At 49.1% G+C, this 24,847-nt stretch overlaps 1 protein-coding gene across 4 annotated transcripts; it reads left to right on the top strand.

Moving 5' to 3' along the window:
* Positions 1 to 1,526: 1,526 nt before the first annotated feature.
* Positions 1,527 to 24,176, top strand: SLC25A30 (solute carrier family 25 member 30). 4 transcript variants are annotated; one of them, XM_044448287.1, is made up of 10 exons: positions 1,527 to 1,792; positions 8,809 to 8,893; positions 13,001 to 13,148; positions 14,454 to 14,548; positions 15,705 to 15,790; positions 17,191 to 17,286; positions 18,629 to 18,753; positions 19,093 to 19,231; positions 20,536 to 20,616; positions 21,412 to 24,176. In XM_044448287.1, the coding sequence occupies exons 1-10, from the start codon at positions 1,754 to 1,756 to the stop codon at positions 21,451 to 21,453; spliced, it is 936 nt and encodes a 311-aa protein (XP_044304222.1). In that variant the 5' UTR covers positions 1,527 to 1,753; the 3' UTR covers positions 21,454 to 24,176. The 4 variants fall into 4 exon arrangements, with proteins under 4 accessions (XP_044304222.1, XP_044304224.1, XP_044304223.1 ...); XM_044448289.1 differs by lacking the exon at positions 1,527 to 1,792 and adding an exon at positions 6,421 to 6,479; XM_044448288.1 differs by lacking the exon at positions 1,527 to 1,792 and adding an exon at positions 6,493 to 6,595.
* Positions 24,177 to 24,847: the final 671 nt, after the last annotated feature.

The following is a 24,847-nucleotide window of genomic DNA, read 5'->3' as shown; positions in this document are numbered from 1 at the left end:
TCATTATTCTTTATTTCATTTCTATACCTCCCGGTAGCCGAAGCTCTACGGGTGGTTTGCAACGATTTAAATATTCATCTTTCTATGAATTTTCACATTAGGTATTTGAACTGCTTAGGGATTTTATTACGCTTAAGTGGCACAGCTATCAGAAATGCATAAGTATTAATGCTTTTGGAATGTTGTTGTTATTCGCGAAGTCGTGTCCGACCCCATGGACAACATTCCTCCAGTCTTTCCTGGCCTCCACCATCCCCTAGGGCCCACTCAAGCTCACACCCACTGCTGCTGTGACTCCATCCAGCCACCTCATCCTCTGCCGTCCCCTTCTTCCTTTGCCATCCATTGTTCCCAGCATTAGGCTCTTCTCCAGGGAGTCCTTCCCTCTCATTAGGTGGCCAAAGTACTTGAGTTTCATCTTCAGCATCTGGCCTTCTAAAGAGCAGTCAGGGTTGATCTCTAGGACTGACCGCTTTAATTGCCTTGCGGTCCAGGGGACTCGCAGGAGTCTCCTCCAGCACCACAGTCCAAAGGTCTCAATTCTTCAGCACTCAGCCTTCCTTCATGGTCAAACTCTCACAGTCATGCATTGCAACTGGGAAAACCATAGCCTCGACTATACGCACTTTTGTTGGCAGGGTGATGTCTCTGCTTTTTAGAATGCTGTCTAGATTTGCCATAGCTTTCCTCCCCAGGAGCAAGTGTCTTTTAATTTCTTGGTTGCAGTCCCCGTCTGCGGTGATCTTGGAGCCCAGGAAAATGGTTTTTGGAATGGTTAATTGTAAAAATCTTTCAGCAGAAAAATCAAGAATCAGAGTATATTCGAGGTTCACATTCCAAATGAGTAGAGCACATAAGTAAACATATTTTGGGGATCTAATCTAGTCAAATATAAAGCCCCTTGAATTGCACAGGTTTACCTCTTCCATTGAAAGTGTTGCGAAGTGCTCCATTTTTGGCTGCTGCTGCTTTTTCCTCACAGGCTTTCCCAATAGTTGTCGTTCTCAAACCACTAACTAATTAGCAAAGTCACATATGACTCACTGGTGTTAAATATACTTCAACTCAGGCAGCAACTTGATGGGTAGTTAGTCATTCCCATGACTTCTGGGCAGCCGTACATAGGATTGCAGTGTAATTCTTACTATAATTTTTTGCTAGTAGTAGTATTGGAAACATAAATTTGACCCTTAGTAAAAACTTTGGCCAAGCAAGATTTGAATCATGCCAATTAAAATAGAATTTTAGTGGTAAATTTGTGCAAGCCCTGGAAAAGCTATTCACATGTCCTAAGAGTCCACAACCAGTAAGCACACCTGCAAGCTCATTATTCTTTCATTTCAATCCAGAAGCCCAGGTGGTCTGTTTTTTGTCTTGGTCTTAAAATTATAATAGGCAAGCCTCTATTTAATAATAGATATTTTGTTTAATATAGGAGTTCCCATTATTATTTAACTTATGCTCCCATGTATTATTTAAAATATTATTTGATCTGTTTTACTGCTCATTTTGTTCTAACGGGTAATATTCCTTTAGAGCAAATGCTGAAAGGAAATAATATTCGGCTTTTTTAAAGGGGAAAAAAAACCTTACTACATTCTAGTAGCCCTGTTCCTCAGCCTAACTTGGAAAGGTCAGGGTAGGTTTAGAAAGGTCCATGTAATTTGACTCTCCTGGAAACAAATTCATTCTTCCTTGTCGCTGCGCCGACCAAAATCCCAGTGGCAGGTACTGGACGCTGAAAGACATAACCATGATATCACTCTGTTCTTCCATACTGTTGCATTTCAAGGTAAGGACTCTGGGCACGAAACCAGTTCTTGTTTTTCCCCTTTCTTCCTCTCATTTGCAATGGAAGGTATTGGACAGCTAGCATGCTAAGCTCACCAGCGCGCGATGTGTCTCTGTAGGACGTCTGGCACCGTGTCAGTTCTGTGACTTGCATTTAGGCAGCAGTGATATATCCTCATCCAACCCTTCAGAGGGTCTGAAGGCGCTGAAATGAAGCCGTACTTGTCCGCTTGCAAAGCGGCAATGTGCGCTCTTACTTTTAGACTTCGTCTACCTGGGGCTTCTTGGCCAGACGGCGGCGTTCGGCAACAGTGGCGCTTGGATGCAAAAGGTGCACCAGCTGCTAAAATGTTCCCCCAGGTTGGCTGGCGTGATACACATGTTTGCATAATGTGTGCAGAGGAGCAAGGTCAGAGGAAACTTGCAAGCAAACCGTACAGACTAGGGACAAGCCTAAGGTACAGCGAGTCGCTGCAGTGAGCAGTGAGCAACGCAGCGAGCGTGATGGCGTCCCTGCGGGGAGCCTGGCATGGGGGAGCTAATTAACCTGTTGCCTTGATCTGGGCACAGGGCAAGCCATAGTGTGGCAGGTCACAGCGCCATCTCCCTAGCCATGTTCTGTTTGCCCGTTGCCGCGTGCAGGTCAGCTCGGTGTCCCGGAAAGCTGAAACATTTCCCCAGTGGATTCCCAGTGCTGCCCCGCTTGGTGTCCGAGCGCTGTCCTCCTGTTGTTTTCCATAGAGACCAGCCGGCCGGCCCTGTGTGGCATGCGGCAGGGCGCTGCTGGGCCATGCCACGCCCTGAGAACGGTGTCTCTCGTTTGAGCGTGCCGCTTTTTCCCACTGCCTCAACGCAAGAGTGGAGCGTCTGGGGGGAGAGTGGGGGCCCCTGGCCTCAGGATGAGGGAGCGGGCGCCACGGCAAGCATGCCCAACTTGGTGAGGCCACGGGTTAATATTTGCTTGGCTGCTTCACACCTCGTAGTAACCATCTTCCAGCATAAGGAAGCAGTGGTCTAGAGGCAGCCTTGCCTCCAAACAGCGGCCTCATACTTCTTGGGTGTGCCTTGTGAAGGGACAACTGTTACTGATTGCATCAACACGCGGAATATTGCAAAGGGAAGTCTCTTTTTCTGTTGTGATGCTTATGGTGAGAGCCCTCCAACACGTCCTATCCCGGGTGGCTCTGCTCAGCTCTTGTAAATTCCAGGCTGTAGCTTGTATGGATGTGAACCATCTTGTACTTGGTTTTCCTTTTCTTCTTCTTCCATTTAATTTCCCTGGCGTCATTATCTTGCCTTCTCATTACGTGCTTGAAGTATGACAGCGTCAGCTTTGTCATTTTCGCGTCCAGGGAACGTTCTGGCTCAGATTGATCAAAGACCCCGTTGTTCGTCTTTCTGCCTGTCCAGGGCATTCACAAAGGTCTTTTCCAGCACCGTGTTCTGAACATCTGTTTTCCGCTTGCCAGCACTGCCCAGCATTCACACCCATCACTGCATTTCTTTTTGTAGGATATCTCCAAGCAAAAGCCCACTACTTGTTCCTGTTCCACAGCTGGTCAGTTCTGGTCGTGTGTGGGCAGTTCACAATACTGCTCTCTCTTTCCCTTTAAATAATGTGACTGGCCTCACATCGCAGCCAGGCTGATCTGGTCTTGGCGATCTAAACCCAGCCTACCGGTACACTGCCGTGCACATTCAGATAGCAAGTTCCGCCAAATGGTTCTGAGCCATGGCCACAACAGATAAGTGGGACCATCCAGATCTATTGTGAAATTAAACATTTAATTCTGCTTAATAACACAAACTGCTTTGGAAACTAATACAAAAGAACACCACAAGCTTTGCATGTGAAACACAGGACAATGGGTTGTGAACTCTTAGTTAAAAACAGTAGTTTTCTAAGAGCTTGGCATGGAGATTATGAGATGCCTTTGCCAGCCACCTTGCAGAATCCTAGGAATGTCTGGAGGAGTGGGCTGTGCAACCCCCCTTCCTGACTGCAGTCCTGGGAACAGAGGCTGGCGTATGTCCAGTGGAGTCATCAGCAGAAGGGAACTGGCGGCTTGGATCCCCCCCTGCTCCAGGGCGCCTGCATGGAGCTAAGAGGGCACAAGCGGATGGCCGTGTCCAGTTGGGCAGGTTCTGGCACCCGGGCCAACGGTTAGGCATCGGAGGGGCTGCTGAGGATGAAAGTGAGGTCTGGTCTCATCGGTTGATTCGGCAGTTTTCACTCTTCTCCTCAGTCCAGAACAGCTCCCAGGACACTGCATCAAAATTAACAGTGAGATGGGCCCTTCGAAAGACAGGCCACAGAAGGAAAGGAGGGCGGGAGACGAACCTGGGCACCAGTTCTTGGCCCTTGCAGGCGTTCTTCCGGCTGGGAGAAGCGGAACAAGCTCCCTGGAGATGCTCCCCCGCCTCCGTGTGGAGAGAGCCATGGTGGAGATGTTCCTCAGCCTCCTTTAGCCGCGCGACCATGTGCCAAGTTTACCTCGTGCCCGTTGGCACAATGCACCAGAGGCAGCTATTTGCACACAGTGTGAAACGCTGAGCCGTGCAGGCTTCGGTGTGTGGCAACATGTTTAGCCAGCCTAAACAAACAGAGCAAGCCATTCCCGTATCATGCTGCACTGGGTGGCGAGAGACTTTTCTCAACTGCCCGCATGCTGGAAGGACGGGGGGTCACGTGTCCTCCGAGGCGTGCGCGGAGGTCAGCATCCTCCAAATAACCCTGAGCTCGGCCTGCAACCATCTGGCAGAGCGGAAAGTGTGCTGGAGGAGGCTCTGACTCTCCATCCTAGGCAGAGGTCATCGCTGATCCTGTCCCCTTCCTGCCCACCAGGAAGCTCCCTTTTGTCCTCCTCAAAGTGGCTTTTGTGCCCAAGGGACTTTGCTGTGCAGTCCTTTCCCCAGCGTCTGCAAGGCGGCTGAGGACAGCTCAGACGCCCAGTCCCCTCCCCAGGATTAAATGAGTGCCTGCCTCGCTGGGGAAGGATGCAAAAGCTGCAGTGGCCCCAGGACCACAGGATCGCTCCACTAATGAGCCAGAGGTTCAGGACAGGCAAAATATAGTGCTTCTTCGGATAACGGATACATCATGTGCAGAATCTGGGGTGGGAGGATTTGACGCCTTTCACTAGTGCCCACTCTGGCCCCTTGCTTAGCTGGCTTGAAAAGGAGTTCAGGAAGGCTCCCCGGGGACCTCGTCTTCCCCCCACATTCCTCCTGCATGGCAGGGATATCCTGCCCACTCTCTTCTCGTGAGACACGCAGCACAGCTTCCTCTATCCTCGCAGCGGCAACCCAGTGGAGGAGGCCTCTGGAGAGCAAACTGCCAGTGTATCAAGGAGGCATGATGCTGTTGTTATGGGGGGCGTTGGTATCCCCGATATCTGAGCCAGTGTGGCGTCGTGGTTCAGAGCACGGGACTGGGACTCAGACGATCCGGGTTCGAGTCCCCACTCGGCCATGGAGCCAACTGGGTGACTTTGGGCCAGTCACAGACTCTCAGCCCAACCTACCCCACAGGGTTGTTGTTGTGGGGATAAGATGGAGGAGGAGAACGATGTAAGCTGCCTTGAGCCCTTTGTAGGAAAAAGGCAGAATATAAATTGATAAATATATAAATCTATCTGTTGGAAGACACATTGTGCCAAGCACGGCCCCTCCAAGAGTTCCCAACATGTGTTGCTGACAACTTCCTCCAACGGAAAGTGGAGGAAGGAACCGGAGCAGCCACTGTCCTTGACTTGAATCTCAGCAACGGGAAGGCCGAGCCCCAGGAACTCTGGGGGAAAGGGACCGGGCCATATGGGATCCTTGATTGGAAGGGAAGCAAAATCCAGGCATGTACCCTGGATTTCAAGGAAGCCGGTTTTAATAAACTCAGAACAAGGATAAGCAATGCCCCATGGCAAGCGACTCTAAGGAGAACCGGAGTCCAAGATGGGTGGGAATTTTTAGAAAAGGAGATTCTAAAGGCACAATTGCAAACCATTCCAGCCAGGAAAAAAGGTAGAAGACAGCAGAGGAAGCCCATGTGGCTTTGCAAAAAGTTTACCGATGATCTGGAAACAAAACGGCATGTGCAGGAAGCAGAAAGAAGGACAGGCTACAGAGGAAGGACACGGGTTGTTAGCAACGAATTGCAAGGGTGGCATCAGGAAGGTGAAAACAGGGAATGAACTGAGGCCAGCGAGGGATGCTGGCAGCCACAAAGAGGCCTCCTTCGGGTATGTCCAAAGGAAAAGACGAGGGAAGACACGGGCTCAGGCGCTCCGTGTGGGTGGCACATGGGCCGCAGAGGCGGGAGCGCTCAATTCCTAGTCTAGGTAAGTCTTTTCCCAGAAGAGGATGCGTGCGCTTCCTGAGGAAGGGGAAGTACAAGCTGAAGGAGCAAGATGGCAGCTCAGGACTGACGGGCGAAGGGTCAAGGGCCGTGGCTCACGGGGCGCGTCCTCCGCGGTCCGCTCGCTGGCCGGCAGGGACGGCAGTGCGCATGTGTGCCCGGTTGCCTGGCAGCCGGACCAGCTCCCCGCACGCGCCTCGGCGCCTGGGCTGGGCGCATGCGCGTGCCTGGCGGCTGCCCGGCACTCTCGGCCCGCCCCGCCCCGCCCCGCCGGGCCCGGCTTTTGCTGAGTGGCGGGACGGGGCGGACGCCGCGGCGCCTGCGAGCCTGTGCGCGGGTAGGTGGTGAACGCGGGTTCCCCGTGCTGGCCGGCCGGCCGGCCGGCCACCCCCTGCCCTGAGCGCGCCCTGCCCGCGCCGGCGGGGGCTCCCTCGCACGTGGGGATCGGTGCACGTGAGTCCCGCGCGGGAGCCTTTTAAGCGCGGTGCGCCCCGAGTCAGCCCCGGAGCACACCCGGAGCAGCGGGGTAGTGCATGCATGCCTCGGTCTCGCGGCTCGGAGCGGCCTGCCCTCGAAGGAGACCCCCCTGCAGTCTGCGGAGTGGCTCGGGCGGCCGGGCGGGCGCTGTCCCGTGCGCCACCCCGCTTCGCTCTGCCTCGAGCTGCGCGGCTTCCCGCCTTGGGGCGCACGCGGTCCCGGAGCTCCCGCACAAGCGCGCAGGGCACGTCAGGCTGGGGAGGCGGAGGGGAGGGTGGCCGGCCCGTCCGCCGGCCCGAGACAGCAGCTCCGGCCGCTGCTGCGGGAAGTTCCTTTCTCTGCTCCCGCGGGGCAGCCCGAGCACCGATTCCCATCTACCAGTTATTTCCAAAGGCAATTTCCCTTCCCGGTCAGACGTGCCTGTTGATAGGAAGAGGCAAATAGATAAGAAGTTGAGAATAGCTTAAGATAGTTTGGAGGCATAAAATGCACTGGGAACTTGTGCATTTTTGCTTTATGCACGACAGCGGTAAAAATCTGTGCAACAAGCACGCAGTAAACTTAAATTCTTTGAACACTCCATACACCTCATAATCACCATCAAACTCTTGCATGTATAGTATAGCCCACCTTATTTCTTCTTGCGGGGAACCCAAGGTAGCTTCCCTGCATCCTCACAACAACCTCCCTGTGAGGTAGGCTGGGCTGAGAGTGAGCGACCGGTCCGAAGCGTCCCGGTGAGCATCGCGGCTGGGTGGGGACTAGGACCTGGACCTCTCAGTCCATCCCTTTCGCCCTGTCCCACCCTGGCTCTTCTTTAGAAGGACACGTGTTGTTTGAATATCTCAATGTGTGTAGAGGTGAATGCAAAGGACACAGCCCCGTCACATCAGTGGGCCTCCTGACACCATTCAGTTCTTGGTACGTATCCCAGGGGGCTGAATTCCCGTGGTGGGTGGGGCTGAAAGCAAAAGGACAGAAACCAGAGGCAAAGGGGGCAAAACCAGGATGCCAACAATGGCAGCGTTCGGTAGCAGAGAGCAATTTCCATGGTAGCTAAGGATTAGAAGGGGCACCTTCAGCCTTTCTGGATGGGGGAACGGTGCCTCTGAACAGCTGGCAGTTGGGAAAAACGGGGCGGAGGCAGGGAAGTGGCAGCGATGTTGGAAGAACTCTGGGGGCTGGATTTGGCCCTCAGGCCTGAGGTTCTGCCGCCCGGTTACTTCTGAGTAAACAGAAGGCCCCGTGTGAGGTATTTGCCAAGCAAAACAAGGATCAAGAAGTCAGGAGGGAAAGCCTTCATTTCATTGTATACCACCCTGTAGGCAAAGCTCTTTGGGTAGTTTGCAACCATCTGTACAAACAAAGCAATGTGCAATGAAAATATACAACCAAAGTAACGTTAAACAGTTTGAAACAGCAAACATAGACAGCAAAATGGTGAAAATGTGTGGCGTGGCTCTGGCCCTCAAGCCATCGGGTAGCCACGTAAATCGTGAAAGACCTTGCCATGAAGGGCCGCTTTACCCTGGTGCTGAAAGATCAAGATTGGGGCTAGGCAGGCCACAGTGGGGAGGGTGTTCCAAAGATGGGGGTCCACCCCGGAGAAAGCCCTCCCCCCAGCACCTGGAGGAAGGTCCCCGAGGCTGATGGTGGCACTTGCTTGGATCGCAGCTGGAGAAGAGAGGTTGGCTGGAAAAGTGGAGAAGCAGAGGAGGGAAGGAAAATTGGGAGAGAGGTGAACGTGCATGTGATGAGGAGCTGTGAAAGTGGGAAAGCGTAAAGTTCACTGGCTGATGTTGAAATGAACTAACCAGACTTTGTTTGCTGCAGGCTGTTAGCAAAGCTGTAATTCTAAGAGGAAGCCAAGCCTCTCCCAGCGATTCAGGGCAAAATTGAATAATCTTCAAGCTTGGTGATTTTTAACACATGTCGGTCCTCCTTTTAGACTATCCGGAGAGGGTTTGGTTTGATCTAAAGGAAGGATGGTGTGTGAGAAGTGGAGTCACAATATCTAGGTGTGTGAGCCTTGCTCACCTGTAGGGACAGGAAGATCGGAGGTGTCTAGAACTGCAGTTCGGAAGAGTTGCGTATGCACTTCTGCAAATTCCACCGCACTTAAGAACACGACGTTTTACCTGCGTGTATTGAGCATCTTTTCATGAAGCTGCTGTTTTGTTGCTCCACAGAAGGAAGACGCATCTAGGAGAATGGCAGCTTTGAACTGGAAACCTTTTGTGTATGGAGGCCTGGCTTCCGTCACTGCAGAATGCGGTACGTAAAGTTCTTTTTAGGCTCTGTCTACATTCCCTTTAGAATAAAAGAATCCTAGAATCCTAGAATAGTAGAGTGGAAAGGGGCCATGAAGGCCATCAAGTCCAACCCCCTGCTGCTGCAGGACACCCAGTCACACCATCCCACTCAGGTGGCTGTCCACTTTCACCTTGAGTGTCCCCAGTGGGGGAGAGACCCCACCTCTCCAGGCAGCTGGTTCCACTGTCCCATTGCTCTGACAGCGAGGAAGCTCTTCCTGATGTCCAGCCTGGATCTGGGTTGCCGCAACTTGAATTGATTATTCCGTGTCCTGTACTTGGGCAACAGCAAGAAGAGATCTTGACCTCCTTCTTTGTGACGGCCTTTGAGGCACTTATGGAGGGATATCATGTCCCCCCCAGTCTTCTCCTCTTAAGGCTGAACATGCCCAGTTCTCAGTCTCTCCTCCCAGGGCCGTGTTTCCAAACCCTGGATCATTTTGTTGCCCTCCTCTGGACCCTTTCTGATTTTCCTGCATCTTTCCTAAATCTTGGTGCTCAGAACTGGACACAGTATTCCTGGTAAGGTCTGACTAGTGAGGACTATAGAGGAACTACTACTTCTCATGATTTGGAAGTAATACTTCTGTTAATACATCCCAAAATAGCATTTGCCCTTTTTGTGACTTCATCACATTGTTGGCTCATGTTTAGCCTCTTGTCCACAAGTACTCTGAGGTCTTTTTCTTTTTCCGTTCTGTTGAGCCATGTATTCCCCATCTTGTATTGATGCCTTTGGTTTCTCTTTCCCAGGTGGAGGACTTGGCACTTGTCCTTACTGAATCTCATTCTGTTGCTTTCAGCCCAGTGTTCAAGTTTAGGCTCTGCTTTTCATATTAACCAGCACTAGTGGGTAACTTTCACGTTATCTACTGCTAATATATTTATATTTTGAGTCCTCGGGAGAGGTGGTAATTTTGTCCCAATGCATTTGTGTAGCGATTCTCCAGGTTACCATCCTATAGCCATTATGTATAAGAACTCATGTAAATGGAGAAGTGTAGATAACTGCTCAAAGAGGGGAGTTCAGTTTTAACGATTTGCACACCTTTTATTATGGTTGCTGAACTGGAAGTGGCTAACAATGCAACACTGGGCACTTTTCACGTGGAAGCACGTCTGGCTAGATTCGGTGTGACTAATGTACAGCCCGAGCACTCGGGCAGGGCAGGATAGAGGAATCTGGCTGGCAGTGGTTTTGCACACGCTGGTACGCCAGGCCAACCTTCTCTCCTCCCTCAGAACAACAACAACAACCACAAGCCCTGGTTGTGCAGAGGGGGAGGGTGTGTGAAGAGAAACAGGCAACAGACCACTCTCTCCAGTCGTCTGAAGGCTGCTCTGTCACTTGTGTGCGACACAGAAAGACCGTACGGCTCCGGAGGAGATGCAGAGGCTTTCTTCTTCGCTGTGTGTGTTTTGTTCTCTTAGCACCTAGTGCGTTTCTATACTGCCTGTAGCTGAAGCTCTCCAGGCGGTTCAGAACATTTAAGTCACCCACCAAATTTCAGGCAGGCCTGACCCTGCTTAACTTCCAAGATTAGGCAGTGTCAGGCGCTTCAGGCTCTGTGGAAGCTTGATTTAGTCTTTTCCCCTGGGTGTGAGGGGTTAATTTTATTTACTTAGTTAGTTATTTAGAATATTTTTATCCCATCTTATACAATCCAATTGTCCCAGGATGGCTTACCATATAAACAAACAATAAAACATAACAAGCAAAGAATACAGTAACAAATAAAATGCGACTGAGAATATTAATAACACTTTAAAATGTTGGGGGAGTCAAAAGGTTTTCACTTGGTGCCGAAAAACATATAAATAGCCCTCTTGCCACAGTCTGAGTACTTCATGGGACTGCTCAGTCTTGGGGCATCGATCTCACTTGGCAAAGGTGGAGAGCTGCAGATGTGTGGATGCCTTGGGTGAACTCCTGGTGGCTGGAGTTGGCAGCCTGCTGAAGCCCTGGGCTTGCCCTGGAGCGCGGAGGTTAGGCAGGCTATCCAAAAACCGCTCCCGAGTGCCCACAGGGGCGATGGCATTCCTGGCACAGGACTCGGTGCAAGGATGACCCTCCAAGGACGGGAGCACAGAACTGTGTCCGGGGTGGGCCAGACACAGGGTCTCAGCCCAGCCTACCTTGCAGGGTTGTTGTTCTGAGGATAGCATGGAGAGGAGGGAAAACCTTGGGTCCTTGCTGGGTATAAATGTAATGTGGTGATGATGGTGGAATATGTGGAGCCATTTCAGCCCAGGATCACGATTAATTTTGGAAGAGAATTGACCTTGCTCGCATGTTCTGCTCCTACCCATTGAGTGGCCCCCTGGCAGTTGTTCCGTGAGCACCGACTCCCCGAGTCCGAGTCCGGCAATAGTGCTCCCTGCATACGGAGCTTCGCAGGCCTGGGGTGTGGGTGATCCACTTGCCCCTCTCCGGAACTGGTGCCCTGTCGAGAGGGGCAAGCCTTCCTGGGCGAGGAGCGCGAGGGACTGCAGCGGCTGCCTCGGGGTTGGAATGCGCTTTATATGGGGCTGTCCTGGAGCCTGCTGTGCGGCTATAGTTAGCCCAGCGGAATGTGGAGGCGGAATGCTGCACAGAGGGCCAGCCAGGCGCCCGCGACCCCGTGCCCGCCCCCAGTGACAGACAGCGCTGGTGAGGCCAGCTGGGACTGACGCTCTGTGGGGCCCGAGGCAGCTCAGGAGCCGGTGGGGGGCGGGAGGCCCTTGTCCTGGCACCAGCCTCACCAACCCCACGGACGGTTTTTGTCAGATGCTGTTGTTAATCACTCTTCTTGATGGATGCTTATGGTATTCAGGGCATGTTTGAAGTGGTCTCACGAACCATTTTTTTAGGATAAAAAAATAAAAGTTGTACAGATGGTCTGTGAAATAAATAAATGAATTATTTTTTCAGGTGGGCAGAAAAGGGATCAGAGACTGATTTTTCAGGGCTAAATTGCTAAACTGCCAAGCATTTGCTAGATTTTTTCCCCAAATTTGGCCACAGGGTACACCTTGCTAAGTAGTTTCTCTGTACCAGATTTCAGGCTAAATACACATATTGTCCTGATTCTCATAAATAATAAAGCTTCCTGGTTTTATAGTGGTGCACTGCAGATAAAGTGTTTCTTGTCACTGTAAAATGAACCAGATGTCATGTATTGTACTTTCGCCTTCCATTCCACTTCTAACCTGTTCACCTTTCTCAAACTGCAAACCCCATGGATAGTTAAATGCTAATGGAATTGTTTAAAAAGTGGTTGAGAAAGTGTTCTTTCAGAGCTCCAAAAAATTAGAACATAGGCTATGAAACTTGACCCTGGCATGCTAATTGTTAATTAAAGCACATCAGCTTGCTGCTAGTTCATCAGCAATTCATATGTGGAGAATGACTGACTTCTGCAGCAATAAGGTCAGAAGCATCACCGGCTCCAAAGAAGCCTGCACAGGAACTTTCCACTTGTCCTGGGCAGCCTAGCATGACGCCGGAGGGCCAAGCGCTGGGCCCGTGTCCAGAACAAAATTAGTTCACTGGTTGGGCGTCCCTTGGAGGGGGACTGATTCTGGACCAGAGCCAGGTGTGTGTGTGAGGCACTCCAGCATCTGTCGGTGCTCACTAGACCCAGCTGGTAAGACCAGAAGTCAACCTTTAGTGGAACAACTGAGTCCAGGCGATACCTGATCATGTTTATGATGGTTTTCTGTTTAATGATGAATACCAGGACTTGCTTCCCTTTCCTGCTTAGCCACCGCTCATTAGCAGAATGATCAATGGCCCCTTTGTTTGCGGGACGGCAGAGGCTGGGTGCAAGGCTCCAGCCCAATTCACCATTCAGATCCACCAGATCGCAGCCAGCACCCTCAGATTAGATTGGTCCGGGTCCGTCTTCGAGGAAAGCCCTGTGACCTTGGAGAGAGGGGGCAGGGCAGGGAGAAGACGTGAGCAGCCGGGACACGAGGTATCAGGAAGCCACTTCTTAAATGGCAGATCCACATCTACCTTTGTGAAGCTCTTGAAGCTAAACCTTTAGTGGTTTGCTAGCGTCTAATCCATCTTCGCTTTGTCCTTAAGGCACCTTCCCAATTGATTTGACAAAAACGCGACTCCAGGTGCAAGGTCAGAAAAACGATGTGAAGCACAGAGAAATCCGTTATCGTGGAATGGTTCACGCGCTAGTGAAGATTTTCAGGGAAGAGGGACTGAAAGCATTGTACTCTGGGTAATGTATCTGTTCTGTGCCTTACTGAAACCCGTTGAAGTTAATATATTGGTATAGAAGGAACTGTGCACAGATCTGTAGAAGTGCTAGGCGTGTTTAATTTTCCCTTCACGGACTCCTGCAAAGAAACACTCTGGCTCACCGGCCCCATTCCCAACTGACATCAAGCCGGCGTTCCCAGTGTGAAAGGCAAAGTAATATAAACCAGGCTCTTTGCTCCTAAGCCACCATGAGATGGAAGAGGAGATGGAAGAAGCCCCAGCATTTGCTCCTGGTTTTATAAACACATTTCTGAAGCCTCGAAAAGTCTGTTGTATACTCATGATTCTCTGAGAACAACATTCTTGCTCCCAGGATAAAATTGATTGATCATATCAGAGACACTGCCAGTAAAGTATTCAGAAATATGCAAATGCAGGTGAGACTCGATTGGCCATGTGTGACAACATCTACATACTACTTTTGTACTTTGATTTTACTTTTCTCATTGCACTAGAACGTGCTATTTATAATGTAATTTTCAGTTTGCATTGGACAAACTCTAGAGCGTGGGTCCTCAAACGGCGGCCCGCGGCTGATCGGCGCCCCATGCCCATCTGTCCGGCCCACCTCAGGGGTTTCGGACGTGCCGCACGTGCACCCATGCACCCGCCGCAGCCCACCTCACCCCCTGCATGGGGAGGCGGCAGCTCGCTCGCACGGAGGTCGTTCTGGACTCGCTTGGAGAAAAGGATCTCCGAGCGAGCAAGCCACTGCCTCGCGTGCCTGCCTGCCCGAACTCGCCGCGCCCCCCACCCCTTGCCCCCAGCGCGCCCCCGGCACCGGCACCTTGCAACCGGCACCCTGTGAAAACGCTTGAGGACCCCGCTCTAGAGAGTGATTTAATTTGGAATGTTCACTAAGCACAAATAAAGTAAACAATGCAGCTGACAAGTACCCAATATTAATTTTTGTCCTAATTCAGCATAGGTATTTGGCTCAAAATATTTGAGGGGGAAAAGTTAAAGCATGACTGGAACACTGATAAAAATGTAGAGACAATAGCAGGTACTTCCCTTACATTGTTTAAATGCAAGAAAGAAGCTGAAACCTGTGGACTCATAAATCAATCTTTCTTCTGGTCTCTGAGCACCTGTGTCTGAGTTGGACCCTCTTCCGGGAAACTTTTGTAGCCGAGGAGTTTTTGGTGGGACCTTCCCCACGGTCTTAGAGTGGATTTTGGTTCTTTACAGCAGCTGCTGTGACTGCCTGAGAGCAGCTTTTCCAGTTTTTTGGACTGCATTTTCTGGTTTCCCTCTTTTGCAGCATTGCTCCTGCTCTGTTACGTCAAGCTTCCTATGGAACCATAAAAATAGGCACTTACCAAAGCCTGAAAAGACTATTTATTGAGCATCCAGAAGGTAAGCCGTTTTCACGCCTGCACAGAGCATTCTTGCAGTAAAATTTCAGAGCCAGTAGTTCTGATTCAGCCAGTGTGTGTGTGTGTGTGTGTGTGTGTGCGCGCGCGCGCGCACATGCAAGGAAATAGTGAACTCATGAAATGATTCAGGAGCTGCTAACCATTTCATGTTAGATCAATAACATGCCTTGACTGAAGCATATGAAGTTGTTAACTGCTTTGTAAGAAACAGGCCATGTGAGGTTTTGCGGGGAAGGGACTTTAAATATAAAGCCTAAAACATCCTTTTGAAAGAGTTTTATGTATTTATTTAAGGTTTTTATATGCCGTCCAATACCAGAGTCTCTAGTTAAGCATGGCCAGAAACCAGCACGACATCAGTGCAAGTCCAACTTCGAGAGATCCGAGGCAGGGAACTTTCAGGAAAGCCTCTATATTCACAGGCCTGCACGGGCAGGTCGTGTAGCGTTCGGCTGTGTAGTGTTGGCCTGAGAAGTTTAATGGGGTAACCGAATCTGCCTCAGCGATTTCTTGAGCTAATATGACAGAGTGCAAGCTGTGGCATGTGACTTGCTGTTCCAGTTTTGTGCATTTGTGTTAATCTGTCGATTCTGATATGGCTAACCAGGGCCCCCCCCACATGGCCGACCTGCTGAGACTTGGTTGTTTGCAGGCCACGACTGCTTTATCAAAAGCAGAGACAAGTGTTTCATTGGTTCTTCTGGCTGAAGTGTGATCGGTGCCTTTCCTGGCATATTTAGCATGGCCACGATAAATGTCTGGACTTGTGCAAACTCAGCAAGTTCTCTTACATATATCCAATGAGAAGCAAAGAAGAAAAATCTTGCGCGTGACACAATTATCTTATCCCTCCCCATTTCTGACATCCCCCAAAGACCCCTGCAGCAAATTGGTCTGTCACTCTTGCCTGAAGGAATTGGGATAGCTGTGAGAATTGTGGCTGTCTGAAGGGAACCTGGATCCCCCTAGGTGTATGCAACAGGTGAATTTCAAAGTCTGCTGAACGTGGGGAGCACAGCAAAAATGCCCTTTTGGCACTGCAGGTTTTCAGATGCATCCAACCAGGCAGATCACTGGCTCGGGCACTTTGCTGAATGCTAAAGCTGCATGCAAACATTTGCTTATTTCTGCCACAGATGAAACCCTGGCAGTGAACGTGTCATGTGGCATCCTCTCTGGTGTCATTTCATCGTCTATCGCCAATCCGACAGATGTCTTGAAGGTAAGAACTCCAGGAAAGGAAGGCTGCCAATCTGCACCCGGGACGGATTCCTGCAGCACCTTCAAAGCTGCCTCGGGTGAAGCGGTCTGCAACTCGTTTGCTGCAGTGTGGCGTTTGGGGCCAGATGGGCAGATTATAGCTCAGGATAGGGTTTGACACAGAATATATTTTGCATTTACTATATTGTAGGCATTGCAGGAGAAGCTCTGGGGCAGCGCTGTTCACCCGTAGTGAATTCTGTCAGAGCAGGGTGAGCAACGTTACCGCTGCCAGGTCCCATCCCCCCCCCCCCCCCGCCGCTTCTACATGGGCTGTCCTGTGTGAACATCCACAAACAGTAAAGGGGGAAATGGGGGTCGCTGCTGCACTGAGGCTACAGGCCACTCCGGAGCCGCCTTCTCCGGCCAGTTTTGGTGCTTTAGTGCTCTGCAGGGCTGCCATCGGTTATCCTCTCTCTCCACCACTGACTTTATCTTGAGGGTGCGTGACCAGGCGCAGTTTTGCTGGCGACTCTAGGCAGCTTTTTGCCACGTTGGGTCAGAAGGACCACGCGGAACCTTCCCACCTGACCAGCCTGAGCAGCAGTGTGTCAGGAGGGGAGGAGAACCCGCTGCCCGCTCATGCCTGATTTAGGAGCAAGCCTCGGTGCCTGTGCCACCGCATCCCAAAAATAGCCGCTACACTTGCTGTGACGGAAATACCCTGGCAAACGCCAGCTGGGCCATCATTTGCATCAGACAACAAAGATCTTGGAAATACAGAACCCAGTCTTTGGAAGGAGTTTGTGAAACAATTATAATGAAGGCATCTTTCACTCGCTGGTGTTGCATTTCCTTGACGCTGAGGTTTCGGTTTCTGTGTACGTTTGGATTTCTGCTCACAGCCGGCATAGCAGCAGTGTGAGGGCCTTTGGGGAGGTTTCCCTAACATGTGCAGACGGTGTCAGTCGCCTCAGCGGTTCCCAGGACTTTGTGTCAGCCTTCTCCAACCTCATGCTTCCGATCTCAGCCCCCATCAACCTTCCCATCGTCACCAGTGGTCTGTTGGGGTCTCTGTTCCAAAATATATGAAGACACTCGTTGAGGAAAGCAGCTTTCCACGTTCGTGTTGTATCCCCCTGTTGGCCACAGCTGCTCCTGGTACTAAGCAGTGACTGCCTAGTGAGAATTTTCTGGCGTGCTTCTGGTTCCCTGGAAACATTGCTCTAAAAAACGGTGTGCTGAGGGATCCAGTTCAAGTTAAATGGGTCAAAGAGATATTAGCAGATAGACTGTGTGAGAGAAGTTGCAGAGTCTGGCAACCCATGGGAAGGTGAAGGCAAGCGTGTTTCATGAGTGAACGATTGCACCATTGCCCATGTGTGATTCTGCGTCCTTTCTCCTGCTTTGAATGACCCCTAGATCCGAATGCAGGCCCAAAGCCACGTGATACAAGGGGGAATGATCGGCAATTTCATAAGCATCTACCAAAACGAAGGCACCCGAGGACTGTGGAAGGCAAGTTGTTAAAATAAATTTCCAATGTTGCTCTGCAGTTACACTCAGCAAATTACTGTTTGTGGTTGTGTTTACTTTATTTGTATTTTATGCAAAAACACCTTTGGAAACAAAAAAGTTTAGAAACTCTGCATGTTCGAATGAACATTACTTTGGCCTTTATCTACAGTGCATGCAGGTCATGTGGGTGTTTGTGGGAGCCACATAAAGCTTTGAAGCTTCCTATAATGCTACAGCCCATTCTTGTAAAACGAATTGAGTGGGTAGGAACATTCTCTGTCCCCACACAGAATTATACTGAAAGCAGAGTGGAATCTAATTATAGCAGACTGAACTTTGGAGACTGAACTGCTTAGCCAGAAAACTAGCTGTCCATCCTCCCCATTTGCTTGAATCCAGCCCTGGGATAGTGTGCAGAAAAGATCCATGATGTTTCCTAGTATCTCAAGACCTACCCTGCAGGGTTGTTGTGGGGATAGAATGGAGAGCAGCAGGAGGAGAATGATGGAAGCTGCTTTGAGTTCTTTCTTTTAAAAAAGTGGGCTATAAATCTAATTAATTAATTAGTTAAAGCAAGTCAGTTTGGCTTCCTCCAAGGAACCAGTTAAGGGTTCAGATTTTTTTGGATGGAAGTGAACATGCAAAAATTTCCTCAATTGAATATATTCTGATGGGGAAGATATTCCCTAGAAACTATTCAAAGGTTTTTTTTTCCCCTCCTGATACCTAAAAGTAAATGAAATACAATTGGTTCCTGTCATCCTGGCATACCTTAATCTTTAGAATAGTGGAATGTTATTCTAAGTAATTCCAGAGGGATAATTTGGTGAGTCTGTTATAGCCAAAATGTTTGGCTGGATCCAGAGTAATGCGGATCTGAAAGGTAGTGAATTTTTATTTATTTATTTATTATTTATTAAAACATTTTTATGCCGCCCCATTCGCCGAAGCCTCGGGGCGGCTTACAACATAGATAAAACAAGTTAAAATCCATATAAAATAATCTTAATGTTATAATTTGTCACAATAGAAGTTTGTGTGGACCACTTCCGACTTGGGCTGAACGACCGTTAGTCTTTCAGGTGCCATAAGACTCCTTGCTGTCTATCCTAAACAATTGTTTGCTAGGATGGAAAATCCAAAGGTTGCTATTTCTTAATCATGCAAAGCAGCATACATTTCCTGCACTGAGCAGGGGCTTGTACCCGACAGCACCTTCTAATTATACATTTTAGCATTCAGTAAACAGGTGAAGACAAAAAAATGTAGGCATAAAGGGAGGGGCTTCGTCTTTGGTACTACCTTGCTTTGTGTTTCAACGTTTTCGTTGTCCTTTTGACAGGGGGTGTCGCTCACCGCTCAAAGAGCAGCCATCGTGGCCGGCGTGGAGCTTCCCGTTTACGATCTTGCCAAGAAGCACCTAATAATGTCGGGACTCATGGGTGACACGGTGTATACGCACCTCCTGTAAGCTTTCACGAGTGACGGGAGGTTTCTTTTTCCAGGGGGCTGTACAGAAAGCTGAGTGTTGCCATTGAAAGTTTTTACGGATCGTTTTTAATTCATCGGTCTCCCACAGCACAGCATAGTTAGACAATTTGACAGGGTTTTTCAAGCCATCATTCAACACGTCTGCAAAATCTGAACCATAAAAACTCAAATGAAAACTTTCTGCAAGCTGTTGTTTTTCTGTACTATCAGAAAAACAAAATCAGACATGAGTGTGCAGTCTTTAACTGCGCTATGCCCTTTCCCCCTGCACTGGGAAAAGGCAGTTTTGGTAACCGAAATCTGAATTTGTTTTAGAGCCAGTTTTACCTGTGGCCTCACTGGAGCTCTCGCATCGAATCCCATTGATGTTGTGAGGACACGGATGATGAACCAGAGACGCTTACGGAGCGGAGTACATTGCGGCTACAAGAGCACTTTCGATTGCTTCCTTCAAGTAAGCAGAGCTTGTGCAGTGGTAGGAAAAGAGCACGGTATAAATGAATTGGTATGTTGCACTGTCGGTCCAGGACAGGTTCAGACCATCATTGAAACAGTGACTGAGAACAGGACGGGAACATGTGGCACCCTGTCCTTTTCGTGGACCCTGCTGTGCCAAATTTCTGGCCATATGTTCCGTTTAAAACAAGTCCTGGAAGGTACACGTGCCTTTATTCTAATGCAGAATTGCACTCCTGCAGCTTCTGGTGGTATGTTTGCATTTGTGGAAGGTATGTGTTCCTTGCATTGTTTTGTGTCTTTTCTCTTGTTGCGGACTTGTGGCAACCTGGACGTGGTGATTTCAGCAGCAGAAGCGTGCGTGAGTCCTGGTGAGTCTCAGGTGGTGAAGGAAATTGGAGGTTACCCCCCCGGTTTAGAGGATGGCAGGTTACAGGTTCATGCCTGGTCTCCCAGGAGTCCCTCTTCCTTGAATATATGAGTAGCAGAGAAGAAAGTCGCCATCAGTTTGTACCAACTGCCACTTCTCCTCTGGTATGAGCTGATGAAAGCTTTCGACAAGCAAATCCCAAACTCAGCTTGTTTCTCTGAACTCTTGAGCGGATTATTTCTTCGGAACCTGTTCCTGACCCGTCCAACCTTGAAACAATCCACTTGGATTAGTGTTCACACACACGTTGTCCATTGAAAACGTGCACCATTTTGAAGCTTTCCCTAACAGAGTTTTGGGATTTGCTTTCTAGTGTATATGAGGTAGAGAATTTGCAACTGAGATGCTGTAAGATCCCATGTGGCATGCCCAGTTAGCTTGCAATTTAACTGGAAAGGGGGTGGTTACGCATTGTTTCTCAGCTGTCCCTAAAGGGCAGTTTGCAGAAGCTGATATTCCTTGATTTACTGCTCCAGTTTCCCAAGGAAGAAGTGCAGGAATGATGGTACTACAAGGAAAGAGGTGCTGCTTTCTTAAAAAGAATTACCTTTCTCCTACTGCCAAACGACTGCAATGCAAAAGTGGTGATTACAACAGTTTATTATGCTATAAAACCTTAACGACCTGCAAAAGTGTAAACACACTGTAAAATGCCATGCATGGTTTCATGTTAAAGGTAACGAGAAAGCCATCTGCCCCGTATCCTGAGCCTTAAGAAATGAAACCACGGCTGCCAGCCAGTGTCTACAGTACTGGGCTGGATGAGCCATGGTCTCAGCTGATCTAAGGCAGCTTCTGCCAGTCCTGCCCCTCCCTCTCTTCAGCTAGTGATGGTCCACACGTTTCACCGGGTTTTTTGTTGTTTTTGACAGACGTGGAAGAACGAAGGGCTTTTTGCATTGTATAAAGGATTCTGGCCAAACTGGCTGAGGCTCGGTCCTTGGAATATTATCGTATCCTTTTTCATAAGGGTTGAAGCACATTAACTAAGCCGGGAATTCTGCAGCAAGAACATAGTGCTGAGATTTGTGCCAAATGATCTTGAGAATACACTGTGTTCTTTTGACGCCTCTAAACTGAAGGGACTCTAGCTTGGCCGTCAACTTCAAGACACTTTCAGCTTGAAATAACGGTCATTTAGCCAATAGGAATCTCACCGTGATGTTTGTTGGTTTCTTTGCTTAAACACAGAGTTTTTGATAGTCCTTTATAAAAGATCTTGGTCTATGAATTTCCTAAGAAATCACGAAATCAACAAATCATGCTGTTTCTCTGCTGGAGAGTTCTTACCTTTTGTTTTTTCTGATTTAGGGTACACTCCTAAACAGAAAAAGCCACCTCCCATTCCCAGCATTTCCCAGCTGGGACAGTTGGCTGCAGCATGCGAGAAGAGCTCACGGAAGTCTTCCCCAGCCTGGTGCTGGCCAGATCTTTTTACTGTAACTCTGAGTATCCCTGTGCATCAGCCACACTGGCTGCAGCTGGTGGTTGTCGGTCCAAGACATCGGGTTCTCCCAGCAGTAAAAGTCCGGGTGGATCTGAGGAGTAGCAGATGCTAGAAAGGGAAGCCACTGCTTGGATGAGGAGAGAAATTGCTTCCAGAGCCAGGGGTACTCAAGGCAAGTGAAGCCCTTACTGGCAGAGAGAATGGCAAGCAGGCATCTGGGACGGAAGTATTCCTTTTAGTTGCCGTTGCATGTTTATAAGGCAGTTTCTACACTGTATTCTTCCTTAGTGGCAAACCCTAGTTCTTTGTGACGTATGAACAACTGAAGAACCTGGAATTATGATGTGCTGGATATTAGAGAGTTTCAGTCCTTCTGATGATGAATTCACTCTTCAAGTGGTCTTGAGTGTACTATCCACAGTAGACAGCCGTTTTGACTGAAAGGAAATGCCTGTGCAAGAACATTAACACTTTCAATGTCTCCACCGTTATGGAATTGTGCATTGCTGGAGGTGGAAACAAAGTTCAGCAGACATCAGAATATCTTTAAACACTATTGAATGTTAGCTCTGATAATAGCTTGATGTTTGCAGGGGGTTGGAAGCAAGTGTGCCGAGCTTCTCCGAGTCTCTGCTCCATGAAATTTGCCCCGTGGTGTAGCATTCAGTAACAAACTATAATTTATGTAGTGTAGCACTGCACAGGTTGCGTTGTGTGTATGTTGCGGCTGAAAACCGGTGTCCCTCCTTTCAAATATGCCACTGCAGCTTCATCTTTAATTAAGATCCATCTTCTGTGGGGCTAGGGCTCTGCAACTCTACAATGACACCCACAGCAGAATTGGTCACCTAGTTGCATGTGTTTTGCTTGGGGACTGTCCTGTTGCAGGTCCCCGTTTCACTGATGCACACGCATCTCGACTGCATTCTTGGGAATGTGTGAATCGGCTGCTTTTAAAGCATTGCAGCATGAACGTTCTGTCAGGGACATGAATTAGGAAAACCCACCGATTCAGGGAACCCATTGCAGAAAGCTCCGTCCTGGCGACATGAGTTGCATTCCCCTCTGGAACACCTTAAGCATGCATGCTTAATAACAATTCGGAGGATGCAATGCCTCTCCCAAAAGAGTGCCTGAGGAAACCCCCGTTGCAGGTAGATGTAGAAATTGGCCAGCCGGCGGCACAGATTCTGCCTTTCCATGTCCTTATACCGGCTTCCCAGCATATGTGCCTGTGAGATGCAAGCAGCATTCTTATACATCTGTTCCTATAACCGAGCGATTTCCATGCAGGAATGGGATCGCATGTGATGCGCCACGGAGGCTGTTCAGCGAAGAATCCCCAAGCGCGAGGCACACGGGGCTTTGCGGTGGAGGGACCTTTCCCATTCTCTGCGAGGTTCTTGTCAAGCAGAAAAAGATCAGACTCGCTTGAGGTCTGCACTCTAGGACATAGGAGGCCTAGCCGTGGAAAGAGTTGCACAGGGCTGCCCGGTTGCCTCCAACTTGCAGCGACCCCGTGGCTGAACGCCCTCCGGAATGTCCTCTCCGGGACAGCTCCGTTCTTCTCCCAGGCTCAAGGCTTGTGGCTTTCTTTATGGATTCTGGGATATGCTTTCTCTCTGCCCATCTCATAAAGTTGTTCTTCCTTCACCTGAGTTAATTTGTGTGGCGGGTCAGCTCAAAAGTCCAAATAATAGTATTTTGTGACACTGCTGTTTTTCAGTTCAGTCTGCAGAGAGCTGCTTTGGAGTGGTTGACTGTGTGAATGTCAAGAAAGTTTGTTTGTGCATAGAAAGTAGAGTTTGATGTAGAACTGACTTGCTGAGCTAATTTGTACTGCTTAACGAGTACATTCCACTTAAGGCAGTGTTCGGTGTTCAAGATGCACAAATGCGCATGCCACTTTTTCCACTGATATTGACATGTTTGTGTGTGTGTCAGAAGGGTAGACATGATGAGGGTTATTCATGGGGCATTTTGTTACAAAGAAGTATACTCTTTGGTAAAATATATTTCTGCAATGGACGTTACGCATTCCCTGAAATCTCACTGGAGAACCAGTGAAGAAGAAAAGGCCAGTTCGTGCAATCTGCTTGGTTTCTCCTTGGTTTGGAGGCCACAACATCCGTCTCAGGGAACCGAAGAAATTAACGGGGTCCCCTCCCACATATCCTGGGAGGGGTTCCCACCAAAAGGAGTGGGAGCCTGGCTTGGAAATCTTCGTGACAACAGGGTCAGAGTCCACCTGTGTGAATGCACAGGTGACCACTCGAAGAACAATGGGTACAGGTAGACAACCTGCCTTTCTGAAGAGGACTTCTGCATATATTCAGCTGAAGGTGCTCAGAAACCTCTGCATGGTCCAGAAACTCAAATGTTCTGTGTGGAAGCACAACCCTGAGTGTGCTGATCGTGGGATAGTATGAAAGTCCCTCAGCAGAGAGGACACTGGGGGCAAATTTTTGTATAACCCGGAAGTGGATCTTATACGGGGAGGTGATGTGTGTGTGTGCTTGAACAAAACTTTCCTTGTCTGTCACTGACATTGGGCATCGTTTGGAAATCATCATTATGTAGAAAGGTTCTTATGAAAATTAGCTCGAGAAGTTAAAGTGTAATTATTACTAGTGAGCAATTATGGGTATAGGAAAGTGGTTCCATGGTTTAAAAACACTGCTGAACGAGCAGTTTGAACAAAGCTTGGAAATGTTAAATGCAAGTAAATGTTACAGGTAAATGTTTGTAAAATGCAGGTATTTTACAGAGGAATGTGGACAGAGGTGTGCACATTGCATTGAAATGCACATTTGCTAATGAAACGACAATTCCTTTTTTCTGTAGCTGAGCTAATCATTAGCTGCTATAACATAATTCTACTAAAATGAAAGCAATCATTTGGATGTATTGATCCTTCAAAATTTTGTTAATATATTCTGTGCTATGAATATCCATGGAATGTTTCTGGGCTGTTCGGTACTTGGCTTGCAATAGTTGTTTCAGCAATGTTATTTATTCACACGGGTTCTGTACTATTCAAAATAGATAAACTACCATTATTTTTTACCCTGGTGCACTTCGCAATGCCTCTCCAATGTCGCAGCCAAGCGCCTGCGCGACCGTGGGCGAGACCAGGCCGCTGTGTGTCTCTTCCTAACCTGTTGTGCTTCTCATGTGCCTTTCGGGTTCTGCCAGGCTACGCTCGTCTCTCCTCAGTTCCCTCTTGGGCTTTATCACTTGACCTCAGTGCCATCTCTCCAGGTTCTGCCTCCATCATACCAAAGCCATCAGGACGTTGTGCATGTGCTTCCTCTGTGTTCGTATAACAAACCCTGTTTGTGAGAACTCTAACTCCAGGCTGTTGTGTTGCTACTCACAAGCCAGGATGTCCGCACAGCATGCCATGCCTGTAGGTTAAAAGCGCAACAAAGGGTTCCACATGTAAGCAAAGCCTGAGAGGTCCCAAGTTTCTAATCTAATCCTCTACTAAGCAAAGGATTCCTCTGGAGAGCTATTTTGCATCATGGCACTGGATTGAAAATTGCTCGGGTCTAGGCTTAGGGCAACGAATGGCTGACCTTAAGAATTACTACCATAGTCCTCTAGGTTCAACATCAGGAGCAGCCTAGAGTTTGGCATTTGAGCACTTGGTTCCAAAAGCCGGGGAGATGTCCGGAAGTTGCAACAGTGACCACCATGGGATGCGGCTATTCCTAGAAATAAAAACGGGGGTAGGT

The sequence above is a fragment of the Varanus komodoensis genome, unplaced genomic scaffold (genome assembly GCF_004798865.1).
Source record: "Varanus komodoensis strain SLA01 unplaced genomic scaffold, ASM479886v1 scaffold54, whole genome shotgun sequence".
Lineage (NCBI taxonomy): Eukaryota > Metazoa > Chordata > Lepidosauria > Squamata > Varanidae > Varanus > Varanus komodoensis.
The sequence above is the reverse complement of the archived record's forward strand: the minus strand, read 5'-3'. Positions and strand labels throughout refer to the sequence as shown.